The sequence below is a fragment of the Anser brachyrhynchus genome (genome assembly GCF_964034855.1).
Source record: "Anser brachyrhynchus genome assembly, chromosome: 9".
Lineage (NCBI taxonomy): Eukaryota > Metazoa > Chordata > Aves > Anseriformes > Anatidae > Anser > Anser brachyrhynchus.
Genome location: NC_137703.1, coordinates 14593275 through 14615272, shown reverse-complemented (window position 1 = coordinate 14615272; position 21998 = coordinate 14593275). Strand labels below are relative to the sequence as shown.

At 40.5% G+C, this 21998-nt stretch overlaps 1 protein-coding gene across 5 annotated transcripts in view; it reads right to left on the bottom strand.

The window, feature by feature from the left end:
* The window catches only part of ARHGEF4 (Rho guanine nucleotide exchange factor 4), a 213396-nt gene that overhangs the window by 146059 nt on the left and 45339 nt on the right, over nt 1–21998 (bottom strand). Inside the window, exon 1 of one of the 5 annotated variants that reach the window (XM_080604827.1) lies at nt 20688–21850. The exons of the other annotated variants lie outside the window; for them this stretch is intronic. Coding sequence (XP_080460953.1) covers nt 20688–20726 — 39 coding nt within the window. The 5' untranslated portion in view covers nt 20727–21850. Of the gene's footprint in view, nt 1–20687; nt 21851–21998 lie in introns of those variants that run through there. 5 annotated transcript variants of the gene reach the window in all.

Sequence of the window (21998 nt, the reverse complement as noted above, 5' to 3'; positions counted from 1 at the left end):
AGTCCATGCTCAGCTGCCGTCCCTAGGAAGACAAGCTTCCTTTGCAGGCAAGTGATCCCACAGTGTGTGAATACTGAGTGTCAGCTTTACATTGCAACTGGGAGGCCCGGAAGGCTCTTACAGAGACATTAGGGCTCCCAGCCTGCAAAGAAGTCAGGTAATTCAGGTACCTGAACTTCTTCTGTTCTGCCTTTTCTGCCTCAACTATTGAGGCTTAGGTTTTGTCAGTTTTAGAACAGTACCAATCAGAAGTACAAACACATACACGTATGCATAAACAGAAGAATAAACTACTCTGAAAGCCCTGGCCAAAGCATGTTGTTTTTGAGAAGCCCACACTAGATTCCAGAGAGCAAAACCAAAGCTCTGTACCCCCACTGCCCAAGCAGGTAGGATCTTCCTCTATGCACAGAAAGGATCACACTGGAAGCGTGGCTTGATCAGTCCAGTGGCACAAGGGAACAGTCATCCCAAATGGCAAAAAATTTCGCTTGGCTGGCCAAGGAGACCAGACAGAGGAAGTCAGTAACCTCGTGTATCTGCTGACAAATCTACAAACCTTACAGGACAGGACTGTAATACTTCCCTGCACAAGAGAAGTCAAAAAGATCTCTAGAGGAGCTCTTCACAGGGAATACATCTACCCCACACAGTCTAACATCAGATTAGGAGGCCCTGAACAGGCTGCTGTATCTGCAGAATAGCATTGCATGGAGATACTAACTCAGACCCCAAGAAGGGTCCAAGCTGTACCACAATGGAGTTGCCCCCTAGCACAGGTGATGGGTAGTCAGTCAGCTTGCCCCGAACAGATGCCACACAGCTTTCCTTTCAGGGCACATGCATATCCCCTGCAGTCCCACTACTCTCAAATGGGAGATCCCAATGCACATTATCGCATCCTGGAGAATAGACAGATGCCAAAGGAAAGCCTCAGCCAGACCTCCTCCACCAGAGGGGTTGAGTATCTGTTTTTTCCCCAAATACACAGCTGTTTTAACAAAAGTTAAAAACTCTCCCTCTGAATCTTGGCTCATTCCGAAAGTGAAAAGGTTGGATTTTCTGACATATTAGAAGGCACAGAAGAGGTCTTGGCAGGAGGGAAACAGCTTTGGAGTGGCTGCACAAGTCACAAGTGGTTTGGCAGAATTTCACTTGCTCAAACATTCAACTTCAGGTGAAATGCGTTGCACCTGAAGTTCAAAATCAACACAGGGCATTGATTCTTTAAAGCACAGTATAAATAAAAATACAGCATGTAAAAACACTCAAGATTATACAACAGTACTCCAGAACACACTTCCTCAATTTCTCTGATGGATTCAGTTATTTTGTGGTTCTCCCAATATAAGTAATCCTGAGCAGTCAACATAGTCCTTAGTCTCCAGACTTCTATCACTAAAAGGAATTTTCTCTATTATTAGAGAAAAATCCGAAACAAAAATGTGTTCATAGCCAAATGAAACCTTGCTCTTTCTTGCACTAGGTCTGTTGTACCAGTGGTATGGCTGTGGGTGGCAGGAATAAGTCATAAAGTAACAGAAACACTTCCTCAGGGATCCTGAGGGAGTTAGGAGCTCCAAGACAAACCACACACTCACAACCCAAAGAACTCCTCTGAAGCCAAAGCCAGCTCAGCACCAGTTTCATCACTCCATTTTTATCTATCTATTTATTTATTTATTTGTCAGTCTTCCTTTTTCTTGCACAGGTAATCAAAAGTTCAAACAAACCTCTCAATACTTTTCTCAGAAACAGGCTCATAAGCCTGTCTCAAACTGCCGCCACCTTTCACCAGGGAGATAGTGTAACAGTACCTCCCCCTCTGGAGTCAAACCAGAACAGCTAAAGCTAGGGCCTCCTGTCTCTCGCTGCTCTCCTGGGTCACCTCCAAACTATTCTCTTTTTGTCCTTTTCACTGCTTCTCTAAACTCTGAGATCAGTCCCAAAACTTGAGCTTATTGGTCTGTTGCAAATCAAGTTCTTGATCATCATCATGGTGATGATTATTAATTTGATTAACCATGACTCGACAGCTGCCATACAGGACCTTGTTCTGTCAGGATTTCAGGCAGGATTTCTGCCTACTGCATGGACTGACAGAAGTGGCATGTTCATGAAGTTTATCACCTAGAGGCTTTGCTATACAGAAGTGCACGGAGAGCTAGAAGTACAGCTATGCCATCATACACTTGTCCTGCTCTATCTGTTTTTACTTTATTTGCCAAGTAGAAAGGCAGCATTTGCCTGTCTTCTCAACTGTATATTTTAAACATAATATGGAGTCCAGTCTGTCCTTTCTTGAAAGGTCAGACACTTCTATAACACTATAAATATTCAGTTTTCCTACATACTTCTGCAGTACTTTTTCACTGGGAATCTGCTCCTTTTGCAAGCACAGACCATGATACTTCAGTTGCTGCAGTCTGCAGATGACTCCCATACACCCTGGTAACTTTACTTAATCAAAGGGAAGCTCTTTGCAGCAACATCAATTGTCATTCCACATCCAATATTTACTACTAAGGCAATACTGAAATTGTTAAATTTTGTTGTTACTGATCACGTCACCATCAGATAAAAACCCATTGTATTGGGTCATGTGCCCACTCTTCAATCCTCATGCTCCCTCACTTCACACACCAGCCCAAATGAACATACTGAGCTGGCTGTAAAAGGGACAAACTGAGAACATCTTGCTGCAAAGCTCCGATATCCTGCCCTAAAATATCTCCAGGATATCCCTTACAACCATAATGGTGCAAGGAAAAGGGCTACAAAAGGATAAAACTAACAATTCTACTCAAAGGACACAGTCAGCTGATACATGGGATACCACCTCGCACTGATTGTTTACTTCTGGCAGCCAGGCTGTTACTGTCTTGTTTCTGACTGTAAAATCCAAATGGTTCAAGGAGTAATGCAAAAATGATAGTTCAAACATCACATTACCCCACTGTTGTCTTCGACTTCAAAGTGGAAGAAAGAGGGATTTCAGATACAGCTCTTTTATCAGTGCTTCCTGTTAGTTTACATTTCTGGCACCAAGCACGGAAGTTGGTTCACATCCGTCTGGGTGGGGGCAGACAGCTGTGCATGACCCATCAGCATGACGAGTCAGGACACACTAGTTCAGATGCAGGTTTATGGTAACATGGTTGAGAAGGTTCTCTGGTGGAAATGGGTCATCTGCCTCCAGCTCAGAGATCCAGAAAATTGAGCACAAGGTTGTCTGTACAACTTTGCAAAACATTATCAGGACATCCAAAACAGCACATCAAACTCCAGCACATGTACACCATGTCCTCTAAGGACCTGTCTCTAAGTTATTTGGATTAGGAGCCATCAATTTAATACACTGTTCTTGGAAGAAGTAACTGGGGCTCAGAAAGTCAAAGGGGGAACACATTTTTTCAAGCTAACAAAAGCCACTGACAGCATATTGGAGCTTCTCACTTTGGGCAATTACCTAGACATAAACAATACAAATGTTGCATTTCAAGAAGAATCCATTTAACAGCCCTTCTGTGTTTTAAGTCTTTTAAGTCTAAGCTTAAGTCGGAAGGACTTCACATAGATGAAAGTGCTTTACTGGCATCTCCTGTGGGGACATGGCTAATAACAAGCAGCATGCAAAACACGTCTTTGATATAAATCTGTATTTGGCTATGAAGAGAGAAGAACTGAAGAGAGATGACTATGATCTGCTCCTGAAACATCCAGTTTACGAAACATCTGCAGTCTCTTCATATTCTTGAGAGACAACATGTAGATTCACTGACCTCTGCTGTTCAAAACATGGCCAGCTATTTCACATTTATACTATTTAGAATCATTTTAGTAATGATCAACAGCCACAACTGGTGCAGTAATTTTTATCTGTGTCTGAAAATGCTGTCTGAAGTAGCAAGGCCCGTGCTATGAGTCAGCAAGAGCAGGGCCAGCAGGCTCACTCTAAGGTGGCAGACTCACTGGCAGGAGTACACGCAGAGGTAGAGCAGCTCTGCAGTGGGACAGATGAGCTACCCTATAGGCCATTAGGGGAACTTTCTGGATCAGTTGCCCTCGTCCATATAGGAGATTTCAACTTCCCAGACACAGGCTGGGAATAGCATACTGCTGTGAGAAGCAAGGCTGGGAAATTCCTAAAGCATATTAAAGATAATTTCCTGTCACGAGTACTTTGTGAGGCAAAGAGGAAAGGTGCCTGCTGTTTGAGAATAGGGAAGGCCTTGAGGGAGAGGTGACAGTAGGAGGCTGTCTTGGCCACAGCAATCATGAAATAGAGTTCACAATTTTTGGTGTAAGGAGAAAAATGGTCAGCAGAGTTGCCACCCTGGACTTTAAGCTCCTCAGACAGCTAGTTAGCAGTATGCTCTGGGAATCTGCTCTAGAGGGTTTAGGGGGTGAGTGACAGCTGGTTTCTTTTCAAGAACCACCTTGTAAAAGCCCAGGAGCAGGCAATTCTACTGTACCACAAGTCAAGCAAGAGGGGCAGAAGACCGGAACTAGGGCAGAAAAAGAAAATGTATTATCTCTAGAAGCAAGGTCTGGCTTCAGAAGGAGAGCACAGAACTGCCGGTCGCATCTGCAGGGAGGAAACAAGAAAAGCCAAAGCTCAGCTTGAGTTGATGCAGGCCAGTGGGGTGTCAGACAAAAAAAATGCTTTTTCATGTACGTCAACAGCAAGAGGAGGTTAGAGAAAAATACTGGACTGATACTTGATGCAGATGGTCACCTAACAAATAAGGATGAGGAAAAGGTGGAGGCGCTTAATGACTTCTTTGTTTCAGTCTTTGATAGCACTGACAGATCTTGGGCTGCCCAGTCCTCAGAGTTGGAGGACCACGTCTGGGGGAGCAGTGACATTCCACCTGTACTCACTGAAATTGTAAGGGACCAGTTGTATCAGCTGAATATTCCATGGGACCAAGTCCATGGGACTTGACAGGATCCACTCCAGAGTATGGAGGGAGTTAGTGGATGTTATAGGTGGACACCTCTCAACAATTTACCAGAGGTCTTGGGAGCCTGGGGAGGCCCCTGCTGACTGGTAGCCAGCCATTGCCATACCCACCTACTGAAAAAGCATGAGAAAAGAGCCAGGAAACTACAGAGCTATCAGTTTAACCTCAGTCCCTGGAAAAGTTATGCAGAAGGTTGTCCTGGGGAATACTGAAAGACAGTTAAAGAACAAAGCAATTATCGGGCACAGTCAACGTGGGTTCCTCAAGGGGAAGTCCTGTCTTAGTAATCTGATCTTCTACAATATGGTCACCTGCTTGGTGGATGAAGAAAATGCAGTGGATGTAATCTGGCTGCATTTTAGTAAGGCCTTTGATAATGTCCCTCACAGCATCCTTCTGGACAAAGTGTCCAACTGTAGGATAAACAGGTTCGTGCTAATTTGGGTGATGAACTGATGAACTCCCCGAGCTCCCCAGCTGGAGGAGAGGAGGCAGAGGGGTGGCCTCGCTGCTCCCTGCAGCTCCCCGAGGAGGGGAGACAGAGACAGGTGCCAGGCTCTGCTCCCAGCTGTCGATGGCCCAGAGCTGCACTAGGGGAGGCTCAGGCTGGACACTGGGGGAAATCCCTTCACTGCGAGGGCGGCCAGACACTGGGACAGGCTTTCCAGGGAGGCGGTTGGTGCCCCGGGCCTGTCGGTGTTCAAGAGGTGCTGGGACAGTGCCCTCAATAACATGCTGTAACTTTTGGTTAGCCCTGAAGTAGTCGGGCAGTTGGACCTCGTGATCTTTGCAGGTCCCCTCCAACGAACTATTCTTTTCTATTCCAGCTTGCTATTTGTAAGGGCATTCCCAACATCTTTCCTCCCTTTGGAGTTACCAAGGAGACAGAGCTGCTCAAGGAGTGTGAACTCATCCAGTTCATGTTTGCAATCATAAAATGAAAATCCCAAAGGGGCAAGGTACCAATATCACAGTTTACTTTCTCTGTCAGGGTGACTTCTGCCTCAGGGGAAGACAGACACAAATAAACCAGACAGCAAAGTTGTACAACATACACAACTCAGCACAAGGAAACACACAGTTCTAATTTTAAGCAGCTAAATGCCATGCTAAATGCTCAAACATTTATGAATAATTTTAAAATAATGTTATATCTCTGTATCAAAGACTAAGAGTGACTAACAGCAAGATCTCAAAAGGTTCACTTATTTGCAAGGCTGAATTCTTGCTTTAGTGGGGCTTTATAATACCCCCCTCACAAGAATACAGCCTTGTGCTCTGTTCCCCTTACTTTTGGGGCTTGATACAAAAGTAAAAGTCTTATTTTTTCTCTCTTGAAAGCCTCATTTATGAGAACAACTGGAATAGGATGAATACTGTTCTCAGAGAGCAAAGGTTATTCTACTTCCACAATTCAAGGTTTCTTTCAGAAAAAAAAAAAAAAACACTGAGAAATTTTGTTGTCTATGTAAAACTTTTCCACATATTACTTACAAAAACATGCAAAAAAACTTGTCATTTTGAATATGATAAATACATGTTTAAGAATAGATAAAAAGATCACTCAAATTTAGCAATGCTGTGCACACATGGATAATAAGAAGAGGATTTACTCTAAAGACCCCTTTGCCCAATAGCCCCTGCTTCACATCTGTTCCCATGCCTCAGTTGGTCCCTTTGCCCGTGAACACCACAGCCTACTGCCTCTCATTCCTCCCTGTCCCTAGGGAGGAGGGTGTTATCTGAGGATCCAGATTACCTGAGAACTTGTTTTCTAGCACAAGTTATTCTGAAGGGTGAGGTGGTATCTGAAGTGTCAGATATATGCAACAGTAATTCACACTAATACTGAGTGTTCAGCATTTCTTTAGTTTTTCTGTTGTTTCACAGTTAATGTCACAGTTTTTGATGTCTAACTAATTTCTAGACTGTTCATAAATTCAAGCTGAGGATGGACTGAGCATAGAAATGTAGCCTGTTAACCTGCCACTGCTGAAAACAGTCTCTTTTGAAAATCATATGTAAATTGTCCAAACATGTCAGCAGGAGAAACTGTTCCTTCTTAACATATTTTGGCCAGCTTTCAGACCAGCATATTCATCTCTCCAGGAAGTGCCTTGTGCTTACATATGCTTTATTTATTTCAACATAACTTTAGCCTCTCAAGCTCAAATCTGTCTTTATCTTTGTCTGAGATGCTGATCTGATTGAAAAAAATTACCCCTGTAAAAAGAGGCCACATACATTCCTTTTCTACAGGCCAAAACTGAGTAAAAGTGAAGAAATTATTTCTGATCGTAGAAAAGGCAGAATAAATATTCTTACCCATCTACAAAATGAGAAAAACTTTCTTTTTCAAACAATTTGATGCCAAACTTCTTACCCTGTAAAGTTTTCAGTACAAAACAGAGGGGATGATCTCTTCAGCCCAGTAGTGGAATTAGTCTTTCCAACGAAAATACTTCCTGCACGTGTTTCTTACTTGTAAAGGCAGCTGCCTTTACATTAACCTCTGCATTTGCACAGATATCCCAGCTCAGATGGTTCTTTGCAAGAAGCAGCAGTGTCATTTCCTTTGAAACACTGAACTCCCAGCGTTAACAATGTGGGGAAAGTTTGTTCTTCAAATAGCATAGATGTGTCAAAATGGAAACAGAAATTATATGAATAAGATGATGACAATCACATGCCTTGTGAAGCAAAAGCAGATTCTGTGTATTTTCATATGACATCCTTACAAACTATCAGCTCAGTTCCTGTGCCAGAAATGCAGAACAAATGCAATTCCTTGACATAGATCCATATGCCACTAATTGCAGCAGTGTTCCAGAAGTGTGGTTTCAGATATGAGGAATTAAATCGTTTCCAGGATAATTGTGTTCTACTTTGACATCTCATTCTTTTTGGCAATGCATGTAAACGTAAGATTTTAGAATACCATTTAGGGATTTTAGAGGTATTGATCAGGCAACAAGAAACAACAAGGAATGAGCCAGGCTTTGGACCACAGCTCATCCAAGCTGCAGTTGGTTAGTCAAAGTTGTTGCCCTGTCCTGACATAGGCTGGGGTACAGACTGGGGTACAGATTAGCCCAGCTCTCTCACCAGCACTGCAGACATCCTCCATGGCTCAAAGACTCCATGATGATATCCCCCGGAAAAGAACCAGGCCCCTCTCTGCAGCTGGCAGCGGAAATAGAGCCCCAGGCTGGAACAGGCCCTGGAGGGGAGCTTCTCCATTCCTAGCCCTGTAGGGCACAGTCCAGCTGTGCACATCTGCAGAAACACAACTCAGGCTACTCCTCTGTTGCTCTCTGGTTGACTCTAAATACTGATGTGGGGATGAAGTGACTACATTAGAAATGTTGAAAAACAGATTCTCAGAATTTGGCAAGAGTCAGACCTTTGCGCTACACTTAGCAACATGCCTTTCCACAGACTTGTGACAGCCTAATTCATTACTGCCTTTCAGCTTCCACGTTATTGCCTATTACTGCCATTCTGCCCAATGCACACTGCCATGATGCTGGATGTCACATCAGAACATTTTCAGTTGGCAAGTGCATGCCTCCTTCTAACTGTGGGTGGTCTTGGCTTACGTCTCAGTTTTCAAGAGCATGGTCCTCATTCCCAGGGCACCAAAAGCACTTGGCACAGTTCATGTAAATGGGGTGTGGCACTGAACGGCTACTGAGATACCTTATAGAAAATTGTTTTCAGTCAAGCCTTGCTTATTGCATTGCAAGCCTAGTGAAAGAAGCTGCTGTACTAAAGGAAGGATAAAAGAAACATATTCAGGAGATACTGAGATCATATTAGACTACCTTTTTATCAAAAGGTTTATGACAAACAAAGCAGAGTTCACTCCACTGACCACACATCAGAAAGCTTATGGTACCTGGCTGCTAGCTGAAAGACCCAACAAGCCTATAAAATGTAAGCATTAGAAAGAATTTCACTTGCAAAAAATGCTTTACACAGTAAGAAGGTACACAAGTCAAGACAAAACAAAGCATTTTGCTGAATTGTAATTCCAAAGTAGTCAATAGAGCGCTACCACTCTTATGCAGCTCTAAATCATTATTACTGGGAGAATTTTCTCATAGCTTAACACAGGACTGAAGTAGCCTCAAAAACTGCCAGGCACAACTTCACTGATTCAAAAGAGAAAGGCGCAGATAGAAAGGGAGATAAAAAACAAAACTTATGATAGACTGCCATTCTTATTTTTTCTGTTCTTTGATACAGAAAGACAAGAAATGCATGGATACAAAATTTGTATTCTCAGGCTGTAAAAAGTCACCACCTTTGATTTAACTAAAAATTCTTTCATCTAAATCCCTTTGTTTTAGCAAAAAAAATGAGTTTTAAGTTGGTCAGATATTCAAGTAAAATCATGCACCTAAGTATGGTTGAAACATACAGCAGGTGTTTCTCAAGCACAGCTGAAATTAAAAGTACATAAGAATAAGAGAGTTTTTATATTTGTGTCTTCCTTTTTCCCATGCATAGACAATAACAGCATTGTTAGCAACCATGAAGTTGCAAAAAGATTCATTATGAAATCAAGTATTTGTTTCTTAGTACAGAAAATAATTTGACAGGGCAACATCCAGCTTGTTTAAGAAGTTCTAGTGATACTCTTTCCAATGCATTTCACCTGAATACCTTTCTTTTAATACAACCTAGATGACTGTAGACCCAGGTTGTTCTTTGTCTAATTTTAAAAAGATAGCAAAAGTTAAGGAGTGTGGTTTACTTCTGTGTGCTTCAAACCTAAAGGGGCTGAGAAACTTACCTACTCACAAACAAGCAAGTGGACAAATATAAGAACTAGGAAAGTATAAGCTATCAAAAAGATTTCACCCCTAATGGTCTTCCGAGTCTGGCTATAAATCAGAACAGATTGCCTGTGACAATCTATGCCACGTCTTTGACAAGACCCAGTCTCCAAAAGCAGACAGAGATGGAGAGATTATCTACCTCACAAAACAAGATGTACTTGAGTCTTACACTCCATAAGAAAAGCTAATCTTTATTAATTAGTTGCCATAGAAACTCTTGGCTTTGGGGAAGGTATGAATGGTACATCAAGATCAAAAACATATTACTTTTAGCGAATGCCTGCATCATGATTTGGATAAACAAACAGGAAAAAGTTGGCCTATTTTGAGAAGTCTCACAGAAAGACAAACACTACTAGGGTTCAAAATGGAAAAATAAAGTAATTAATTAGAATAAAAGACATTGGAAATCACAATTATTACAGTTCCTTCAGGCTTTCTGGCAAAGACCCGTGACATTAGCTACTGGTGCCTGAACGAAGAACAACTGAAAATATCAAACCAGCAAGTAAGAAACAGCAGTCCAGAAACAAGGTGTGAAGGCCCATGCTCTTACCGCCTGCTGGATGATGCATTTAACAGAGAGAGGCCAGGTGTGATGGTAGAAGGCCAAGGATCTTAGCAAGAGTTCTAAATTATCTCTTCACAGAAAAGAGGACTTCTGGGAGTACATTATTCAAGCTGACTTTGGCTTCCTTTCCTCTTTTAAGAACTGTCTGTGTAGGTCATACTTTTCCAGGATTTTAAACCTCATACCCCAGAGAAAAAAAAAAAGATACACAAGACTGATTTCCCCCAGCACTGAGACACAGCTGCTTCATCGGCAGAATGGAGCTGAACAAAACAGAGCGACAGCACAGAGCCGGCAGCATCCAGCTGAACCTGCCGAGCCGGCAGAATGCAATGGGCAGAGCTGAGCTCTTGACAGCAAGATGAAAAAAGCTGAGGAAGCAGGTTTTTTGTTATTGTTGTTTTTTGTTTGTTTGTTTGTTTAAATACAGGGATGTTTGTCTATTTTCTGTTGTATTTGGGGAGCAAATGAAGAAAAGAACAGGGAGAGGCCAAAGACTTTTTAGGTTTCCTGTTTATTCTTTTTACATGGTGATATCAGCTATATTATTTTGGAGTAAATTCAGTAACTGAAAATAACTGTGGAGTACACTACGACCGTAACTGCACACCCCTGCAATAATCATCTGTTCTCTTACGGCAACACCACATTTCTGGCTTTTCCACTCAAAGATATAGATTGGAATGTCCTTTGAGCTTTCTTTTGCTGAAATGGTGAAATACAGCAATGTAGGATGTATATAATGCATAGTATGTATATACATATCTTATATGTAAATTGATGTAGCAGTGTAAAATGGCTGTCTTTGAGATTAATTTTTAGAAGTAATTATATAGATTACTTCAATTTTTGTTCAGGAATCACATAATATTACCTCTGGAATTACTAAATGTTGGGGTTTTTTTGGATCAGATATCTTTCATTTCATAAATAAATGAAGGGCAATCAAATAGCTTGATTCTTTTGAAAATGGCCAAAATTAGAATAAGGTAGCATTCACATCTCCTCGAATAAATCAGCTAGCATTTCTCAAAAAAAAACCACCAACAACAAAAAAAACATCACCCCCACAGCTGATCTGGGAGATGATCATTTCAAAATTCAGACCAACATTTGTTGCAACAGTTGTAGATGTGCCAAAACAGGAGTTGGCAAACAGGTGAGAGAGAGCACAGGCATGGCAGCAGTGGCTCCATGCAAACTCAAGGTTTGCTTGTTTACCCAGACATCGAAGCAGATTTTGCTGTGACATCAGTCCCTATCTTGTCTCATGTTACTTCACCATCAGCAAACAAGCTAGCCGAGGTGTTATGGCATGATCTGCAATTCCTGAATACCCATTCCCTCTGAAGAAATAGTTGTCATTATTGTCATTGATGGTAAATATTTAAACCTTTCTCTTTCAAAACAGCCTCCTGAAGCTGGGATCAGTCTTTACCCTGGGATGTTAAGCTTCAGTCTGCATGAATCTACACAGAAAGAGAGCTTTAAAATTACCTTCATGCATACTTACTACAATCACCTTCCAGCACGCATTACAGAAACTGTGTGATAAAAAACTAACATAATTAATAGCAGTGTGGTATCTGATACCAGCTCAAGCACTGTACCAACCACAGGTACTCTAGAATAACTTTCATAACAGTATGAAAGCCTTATCCATCTGGTCATGATTACTTCTGCCTGCTGGTGCTTTCAAGTACATTCCAGTTCTTTTCACCACTTGAAAGCCACCTGCACACTAACCATCAGTATTAGACCTAACTGGACAGAGCAATCAATGTAGCAGATGTGGTCTGAGCTAAATCCACTGAAGGCACAGTGTCAGTTGAAAACAGAGAGGTCACATTTATTAGACAATGTTAAGGTTCACTTTCAAAAGATACGATCTCCTTTACAGTCAGTTCTAACTGTCCTAGTCATGGTTATCTTCCCATCATTTTTACCCTCTCTATCACAGAGATCCCTAAGACTTTCATCTCACACATCTCAATTCCCATGAAAAATGAATGAAGTATATCCCACATACTGTTTAATGACATATATTCTCATTTATATTCCAGTCACTAAGCACTGGAATATGTATAAACTAGAATTTGAGATAGACAATAATTCGCTCCTTAAGTAAACTGTGTAAGTTTATCTCCATTAATAAGGACATACTATAAACTGAAAGATGTTTTTTCCTTCCCAGAACTGCAGAAATAACAACTCTTAGCCCAACCTCACTTTGCTCACCTTTGAGAGCTCAGGTGATAGTGCATGAAATTGTTGTTTGTTGCTTTACATAAACTTTGTTTCCTTCATACAGCTGGTTATTTGCTTCTCAAATTATTATACTCAACCTCTTTTTAAAACTCACAGAACACACACTATTTGATGCTTATCTGCTGTAAACAGATTTGTTGAAGTTGTATTAAGACTGAAAAGGTCAAATTGTAAGCTTGATCAGAGTTGTCTATTCAAAATGTTGAGCTTCAGATTGTTTGTTAGCCCCCACCTATTTAGCATCGTTTTAGAAAATTGGCTTAGTGGAAGGTAGTTGAAATGAACAATTGTTCAGAAGGAGCCATCCTTTGCTGGAGCAAGCACTGCATGAAATTCCACCTGTAATCTTAGCATAACTCATCCTTTGAAGACTACATCAGTATTTCACCTTTATTTTTACTTCTGTGACATGAAAGGTGATGTTTCAGCTGAGAAGTGTTTCAGCTATATGTATAAAATACCTCCAGTGGCTCCAGACCCAGCTGGCTGAAGTGCCTGGAACAAGGCTGTCCTATACCAGCAGTGCTTGTGTGTTGCAAGGTGTTCATTATTTTAATCTTCGTCTTGCATATTGTATTAAACCACAAAAATGTTGTCACTGACAATTAATCTCATGCAAACTCTTGTCTTGTCTCCTGGGATTTTTATTCAGGCAACAATTCTCGTGGGGTCAAAAGTTAAACCTAAGGCTATGTATAGGTCTTGGTAATTTTTAACTTTGTGGTGTGGTTTAATCACACAGATTTTCATTCTTCATTTATATGTTGTGTACAGGGTGAAACCCTTTTCTTAAGGAACATTGTTTAAGTGCTACTAGATTGCAATCACGTTAATTAAAATTCTGCTTATCTAAGTAAATGCTCATCTGTATGACCTCAATAACGCTACGGAAAGTTTCTCAGCAGCAAGCCCTATTCTTGCTTTGTGGGATTCCATCTCTGAAGAGAAAAAGAAACTGTGACTCCCAAGCAGCTTGACTTCTTTGCAGCACAGCCTGCCATATCAACAGAATTGTCCCTTTGCTGGCTGTTGACAAGGTACCAATGACCACTCTGCAGGAAATCTGGATCTGAACATAACATGAGCTTTGATTGCATGATTACACAAAAGCTGACGAAGACCTTCAGGAGGTTTCCCACACTTTTGCCTGTAAACACACCATTCTTCAGCCCTGGATGTTACCTTTCACATGCACTCCTCTAATCTGCAAAGTTTTCTTTTCTAAGAAATAAATTCCTACTTCTATTGGAACATATATAGCTTACAATTTGTCACATATCAAGACTAAATTTATAAATAATCCTAGAGGTGAAGAAGTCCAAGTGATTCCACAAACGTAATCTCTATTATCTTCTCTCAAGTAAAGGCTGAGCAAATGGATGTATTTGTTAAGTCCCATCAATGAATGCATTTTAATTGTACTGGCTGTTATAGCCATTCTTCAGTGGACATCCTCTACAATGAAAGCCACGGATCAGTCTGTCTTGCAATAAAATCGACAGGCATTACTATTTATTAAAATAAGTATTAATCACAAATGTCGATGGCTTGAATGCAGGATTTGCTTCCACCCTCCTGGACTAATAATAGCACTCTTGTATTGAAGATTTCAGATGGTGCCTGTGTGTGCGTGTCTATCACCCCTGTTAATTTACATACATAAAGGCAGGTTAATCAGGAATTACCTGGCTGCCATTAATTCCAGTTTCCATTACTGTCAAAGACTCATTAATTTTTCAGAGACACTTTTGCATGCTAAACAGTTCTACCTTTTCCTTTATTTCTCCTTAAGTCCCTTTGAGGCAAAATTCACTTTCTTTTTCACTTAGAAATAGTGAGGCTTCAGTTGACACTTCACTTCCTTAATAACATATCTTCACTTACACAATAGCTAAGAATGATCCAAGCCTCATTTCATTTTTCAGTTAATACTATTTTCAGGCTAATCTTCTGTTCTGTGAACAAGCTCTTAGTTTAATCCCTCCAATTTATTTGCTTCTGATACAGAAATATATAGGTTCTGTACTCTCATCTGGTATCACATTCTTCCACATACTGCAGCAATTTTTCCCCATGCAGACTGCCCCTCTTCATGCACTATGCAGTACTTTTGGTTTAAGAAGGTACATTGGTATTACACAATGTTACAAAACTGTTTGAGGTAAGAAATTCTCAATCTTGATGATTTGCCATATACTCTAAGGCTTAATTCACTATCAGGAAGCAACTTACTGCTTTTTAGATGGAAGCCATTGCAGAAGTAAAATATATAAATTCTCACCCTTCCTTAGTATCCAAACTGTTATTAGAAAATTTAACTCTGGCCATCGTACTCATTGTGTCAGTGAAAAATGCACTTTAACAAAAACATTTTACTTTCTATGGACAAAATTAAGAGGCTGTAGTTATCTCAAGTTGAAAAACATTCACCTACAACTACTTCAGTTCCTCTGAAAGTAAGACCTTCACAGAGGCATTTAGCTGTGTTTTTAAAGACATTTAAAAACACAAGACTTTTTTAAATTTTGAAAGAATAAACATTCACAGCACTGACTATGATATTCATTCTACATGTATATATAACCCAGGGGTTCTTGCAACCATATGTGCAATCATACAAATTCGTTGTTTTGCTTACTAAATGAGACATTAGCAGCCCTCTAAGATTTTAATGAACAGGTGTGTATTCTGGTCTTACCTGTAGAGCTGTTAGTCAGGTAGCATGAGTTGCTATAGATGTTACTATAGGATCTAAGATGACATTGTCAGATTGTCATTTCAGCTCCAGCTTTACATTGGCTTGGTTTAATTTATACTAGAAGAAGTTCATTAGCTAAACACTGTCAGTCTTTTTCAGTCAGTTTTGCAATAAAGCAGTTCCCACCCAACACTGAGATGGTGTGTTTGTCTCTTCTTTATAGCTTTTGGTGCTATTCAGAAAGCTGGAGCATTGGCATACGGAAAATCCAGCTGTATAGGACCACCCTGATATCTAGAAGTTTGAAACCTGAGATTCCACACGCTCACTGGATGCAAGAGGTCAATACACCATTAAAATATTTACACCGCTGTGCCTAATAATTGAGTATGCTCAAAGATCACAGTAGTATACCACACACCACACTGTCTAGATAAGATGATGAACAACTGATAAACACATTTTTAAAACAGCTGTATGTAACAGTCATGCCTTAGTTTTAGGCAAAGGTTGTGGCAACATCCACAGCCATTTTTCAATTAAATATGGTACATCCAAGACAAGACATGTAACAGCAATGTCACAGCTTATAACAAAACCAACACTTCTGCAGATGACAAGGCACATTTTCATCAAGACAAGATTCTGACTTCTGCAAGGGTACACAGCAGGGTCTCTGCCTCTATGAAAGTGGTACAGGTCCACCTGAAAGCAGAACTCCTTGTTTAAAAATCGCTGCTATAGTTTCACTGGTAGGGAATAAGGGGCTGACCTGAAGAGCAGAATAACCAGACATTATTCTACTGTCCATTTTACAGGTACTTTAGAGGTGCCAAGGCTGAAACTGACAAAGATTAGCCCAGGTAAAAGACTGATAGTCATAAAAATGACAGTCATTTTATTAGTCATAAAAAAATAAAACACAAGGTGTGGGCAGACACCTAACCTGTCAGGATAAGTGAATCTCTAATGAAACAGATGCAAGACCTAAAACTTCTACAAATATCATATTTGATTTCTTAAACCAGAACAAAAATCCCTCAGAGAAACACATATATTGTGGACCAACTCTTCAGTCTGACGCATGTAAATCTAAGCTTTGCATATTGTTCAAAGAAAGAATCAGCAAATCCAGGTTCAGATCCAAAGTCTAAGCTGGATAGGCTGCAAAAACTAACCGAGCAGAAGACACACAGATTTCTGAGCAGAATTAAAAGAAAGTTGTGGCCATTGAGACAGAGAAATGCATGAAACGCTTTGAAAACTGAATCTGACATGAATTTAGGATGTTCTACAGCTGTGCAAGACTGCTTTTCGAAGATCATTGTATACTGTGTTCAGATATTCCAGTTTTAGCTAAACTTTTTGCTTTAAGAGCAAATCTGCTGCTGTAGTGGTGGAACACACTGATTTTATAGGGAATAGTTCAGAGATACGAGCAAGAGCTGCAATCTCAAACCATTTTCCAGAAAAATGTAAACATAATCTTCTGTCTAGGTATTGTTCCCCCAGAGCCTTTTTTATCCTTTCTAATTAAGCTAGGAAAAGCTCTTATTGCAACAACTAGTCTTCAAGGAATGCACAACAAGGCACTCCTTAAAATCCTACAATGTGAAGTCCACAGCTCTATCACCAGTACCCAGAACAAGGGTCTCTACCAGCATTGTCTCTATTCACCTGGTGGGACCGCCTAAGACACACGACATCAGAAAACGGGATACTGCCTTAACCTTGCCATTTGCCTCTGATAGTGCTGAGCAGAAATGCCAGTGCAGTGCTCTGACAGCTATTATGAGAGCAGCAGCAGGGCTCCTAAAAGCTCTGCCTGCGCCTGGCTGCTCAGGCATACACTGGCCTTTTAAAGTGGCCGGGAATTGTTTAGCTGGTATTAGTGGCCTGGAGCTTTGGTTCAGAGAGAACAATAGGCATACTATTTTAGAGGCTTTAAAGGTATTAGTGGCAAATCTGCATCCGTGCCTTGTTTACTGCTGTACCAGTGGTATTAGACAGGAATTGAAAATAACTGCAACAGGCTGCTTGTTTTGAAATGCTCCATGCCAACAGTGAAAACAAGATTATTATTATGGCTATCATGAAATACAGCAGTACTAACCAGCATTTTCTGGTTTTGAAGTTAAAGAAAACAGTCAGATACCTTAGAACTTTGGTATTGCACCTCACAAAAACTGACCAATTATGGATCATCTGAGCCAGTTCTGATTTTCATTCAATAAGGAGTTACATTTTTATTTCTGTACGTTTCTGTGAAAACTTACTATTTTCACACCAAGTCAAGTGGACAGCTATACAGAATATTTCAAAGAAAGGGTTATTTAAATTAATGAAAAAAACAGCAGCTGAAAACAATGCAGTAGTGCATCTGTAACAACCTCAATATCTTTTTCTATTTATCTTGGCAGAACCAAAAATAAACATATTAAGCCTTTAAATGGATTCTTATAGGAGATAAAAATCTTGATTGGCTAAGATATAACAGCACGTCACTGCTGATACATCTTCAGAAGATCAGATGTACTAGCAATTTTGCGTCTACTTTGACCAGGCAGTGAAAGGACCTGTGATGCTGGCACACCGTTACGCATGGTAAAATCCCAGCTGCATGAACCTGTTGTGGGCCTAACATAAACACAAGCTCTCTACACTTCTAATATTGTGCAGGTGTCTATATGTCTAAAGCCAAGGATGCAACAGTTTAAATAGCCTGGGACAGTGAAATTGGGGCAGAATGGGATGGTCACTAGTTCTGATTACCCAGTGTCCTGTGCCTTCGAGATACAGTTCCAAGTATTTCACATCTAGAAAGGGCAAGAATGAAAAGTTAGGATGGAGAGTTGGGTTAATAGCTAATGGTCTCTTCAGTGTCCAGCCTTATTCCAGATCCCTGGCTCTCCCAGAAAGCAGTCATGCTAGAAGGTAGCCTTACCAAGCTGCTGAAGACTCCTAGGGCTTTTAGAGCCACAGCCACTATGCAAGCCCTCTGGCCAGAAACAGATGGGGGCATTCTGGGAGCTGCAGCTCCCTCCTACAGCTGCAGGAGCAGGCTCATGCTAGCTCCCTTTCCTCCTGCTTCTCCCAGCAGCAGCAGCTGATGTGACTTCCAGAGGAGGGCAAGGAGCACCGCAGTGACCTTAGGGTTAGTAGCATTTATCCCAAAGCCAAGGGCAGGCTTATTAGCTGTTTGGCCTTTCCGTCAGGAGAGGGTGATACTTTTCAAGTGTCCAGCTGCGAATATGGGGATCTTAAGAAATAAAATCTGACTGAGAAATATGGTTAAGACCTCAAAATTGCTTTTCAAGCTATTTGGGTCGTTTTAATACGACCCAATATTATATGATCAATATTTGGGTCATTTTAATATGACCCAAATCACAAGAATGTTATAGTGCAGCATGGTGCACAGGAGCAGCAAAAGACAGCTACACACAGCCTTCAGGTCAGCTTTCAATTAAGAGCTTTCTATTCCAAGAAAAATTCATAAACAAACAAACAAAAAGATGAAACTGTAATTACAATACACTTAAATTAACCCCCAATTTGGAAAAATTCTGTCAGACTTAGCCAACTTAGATTTAAGACAATGAACACAAAATGAAACCAATAGATATAAACTGACCTGTCAATATCTCCAATTGAAACCAACAGAGATGGCACAAAGCTGCTACAAATTAAAATGATAATTTTCAGAATGGGTCCAGTTATCAACATAATACAGATGACAGCTACCGCTTTTACTTGGTCCTGTTTTTCTCAAGAACTAGTGTCTTAACATTACTGTAGATGTCTCGTGTTTTTGTAATAAATAAATAAATGCTCTTAAGTAGTGGGAAGTATACACTGTCACCTTAAAGATATTTAGATACACCTAAGCAGCATGCTTTATGTTAAAACTTTTCAAAGTCGTAGACTTGTCATGTGATAATACAGCAATACAAGTATGATGAGTCAATAGCTGTATCCCAGTAATGGAGAAAAACCTTCCTATTGCATTTTTCCTGTCCCTCATTTTTACTTCCCAAAGAATGCAGTGCTTACAGTAACAAAGTAATTCAGAAAAAGTTAAGTTGATATTCTAAATGCAAATATAGATAATTTTCAAGACAAGCTCCGCACAATCCCCCTATCAAAGGTTGCCAAAAATGAGGCCTACCATCCACTTAGAAGTGTTACAGTTTTTTTTTATAAACCAGTGGGCAGTTGCAGGTGCTAATTGTAGCTACACATTTTAGGTAGAAAACTAAACTTTTTCTCACTGTTACATCAAACAGCAGTTGGTTTCCACAGAGCTACCCTGTGCTGAGATTTACTGCTAACCTTACATGAGTGGCTACAATCCTGTGGCATACTTTACCAAGAAATAGTTCGATGTGAAAATGTGTCAGTGAGAACATAATGGAAAGTGGGAATTCAGCTCATTACAATTACTCTGTTCCTTAAGTGTGTTCCTTCTAAGTCAGTATAATTCTCTATCACTCTTCAAATTCTAACATCTTAGATCACAGAATAATCCAATATATGCTAATCCAATTAAACTTCCATTTCCCTTGACCCACACTTCCCCAAATCATCTAGGCATTCACAGTGCACGCTTCCAGTGAAACCTGCAACACGCGCTCCAGCCACCACCGAGCCGTCACTCTGAACAGGATAAAAGCCACAGCTGGTACTCAGTGTGAAACAGCCACCTCAGCCCAACAGCAGCCAGCAGCACGTCCTCAGTCACAGCACTGCTGAAGTTGTTAGATTCACAGGAATGAAACTGTCCCCAGAGAGTTACATACCCATCACTGGGGCTTCGATTTTTTGATCTGGTTGTTTTAATAATATGAAAGATAAATTTACACTTCTGTGCAACATTTTGTAATTTATTTTGTACCTAAAATGTTTTCAGTGATAGTAGCATTCAATTGGTCGACCTAGCATGCTTAAAATACGAAAGACACTTCAGGAAAATGTAATAATAACAAATTATAATTTGTTTTTGCCTCATAAAATGCATTTGCTGCTACTACAACTCCCTGTTTAAGGATGTGGTTTGCACCATAAATTTTATGTTTTTCATCATATAAGAATCTCCCAACATCAGCCAAAAGAAGAGTTTCCTCTTTATTCTAGCAGAAAATAACCACTTTCTACAACAAATCAAATGTTAATACAGCAAAGCAAATTGCAAACTTGGTGAATGCACTCACTTAGTGGGCATCAATTCTCAAGACAACTACTTTCTACATTCCCTTAGAACGACTTCATATCTAAGTCTCTCCTGCCAAAACAAAACTAAACCAAACTCCCACACTTAGGAAAAGTTTAAAATTGCTTACCTTGAAGAAGCTCCGAAGAAAATACATTATGCTTAGCATTTTGGAAGGTTTAAAATGAGGAATTGTTCAATCTTTAGAACATCCAAGGCCTGGGTGAATTCCTACACTCCTGCTGTGTCTTTAGTTACATGCTTTCTTGTTGCTATTTTGGACGGTCTTAGTACAAGAGAAGCATGTGAGCCATGCCAGGAGCTTATGCTAAGGAGTTGCATAACAATTAGGGCTTATCTGTGCTGTGCTGTACAGTACAGCAATGCAAACAGGTTTGTTCACAGTTTACTAGCCCCAGAACACTTCTACTAGGCATGCCCAGAATGATGCCATTGTATTTGCTAAAGAAACTAAAGCTATTTGTGAGTGCTTCTAAAAGAACTGGAACTACAAAGGACAGCACATGTTCCCTTACATCCCCCCCAGCTTTCGCTTTTGCCAACTTAAAGTTCAATCAGTGAGCATTATGCGTGCTGCAGCATTTAAAAGCAAAGGCTCCCACAGTATGAGCTTTCTGGCTACTGCCTTTAAAGGTGAGGGCAAATTGCAGAACAAGTCTTTTGAAATGCAGAACAGTACAGACATTTTTCAGTTTCTTCTCTCTCACTTAACATTAATGTCTCTTAAAGACTATCTGTATTTCAGCAACATTCAACAACACAGAGGTGTAATTTATGCCATGTAGTAAAAAATCTTTCAACATTAAATTGCCAGGACTGAAAGTTACAGGTAGTCTATTCAGAGTGAACTTAGAGTGGAATAAAAGACAGCAACTACACAGTGCAGACAAGTTCTCAGAGCAGGATCACTCTACACCTCAACAACTGTCAGGCACAGCCTGTTATTGCATGCTTTCATTTATTTTTAATTGATCCATGGCTTATATTTGAACTATTCAAAATACCTGACACTAAAATCTTCACACCAAGAAGAGATGTTTGAGGAACCTGCCCCAGAGTAGTTCCTGATACTCTGTGCTGCTGGCTACAGGAGAGAAATTAGGCTAAGCAGACAGATGTGCTGTGCATCCAGCACATCAAGGCAGGAGGAGGGAGAAAATCCAACACCACAGCTGACGTCCCAGAACACCCGCAGAGAGGAACGCCCACTCATGAAACACACTCTCTGATCCGCCCTGTGCAATGGAGGATCTCTGTGTCACCGCCCACCAGCAACCACGTCCCCCACATGCCTTGGATTTGCAATACTGCAAACCCCTCTATAGCTTCCAGCAGCCATTCTTCTTGCTGCTCTATGTTAAATAGAAATATTTTTGTTTTGGTAGGACATGCAAATAAGACATTTATGCATAAATCAAAT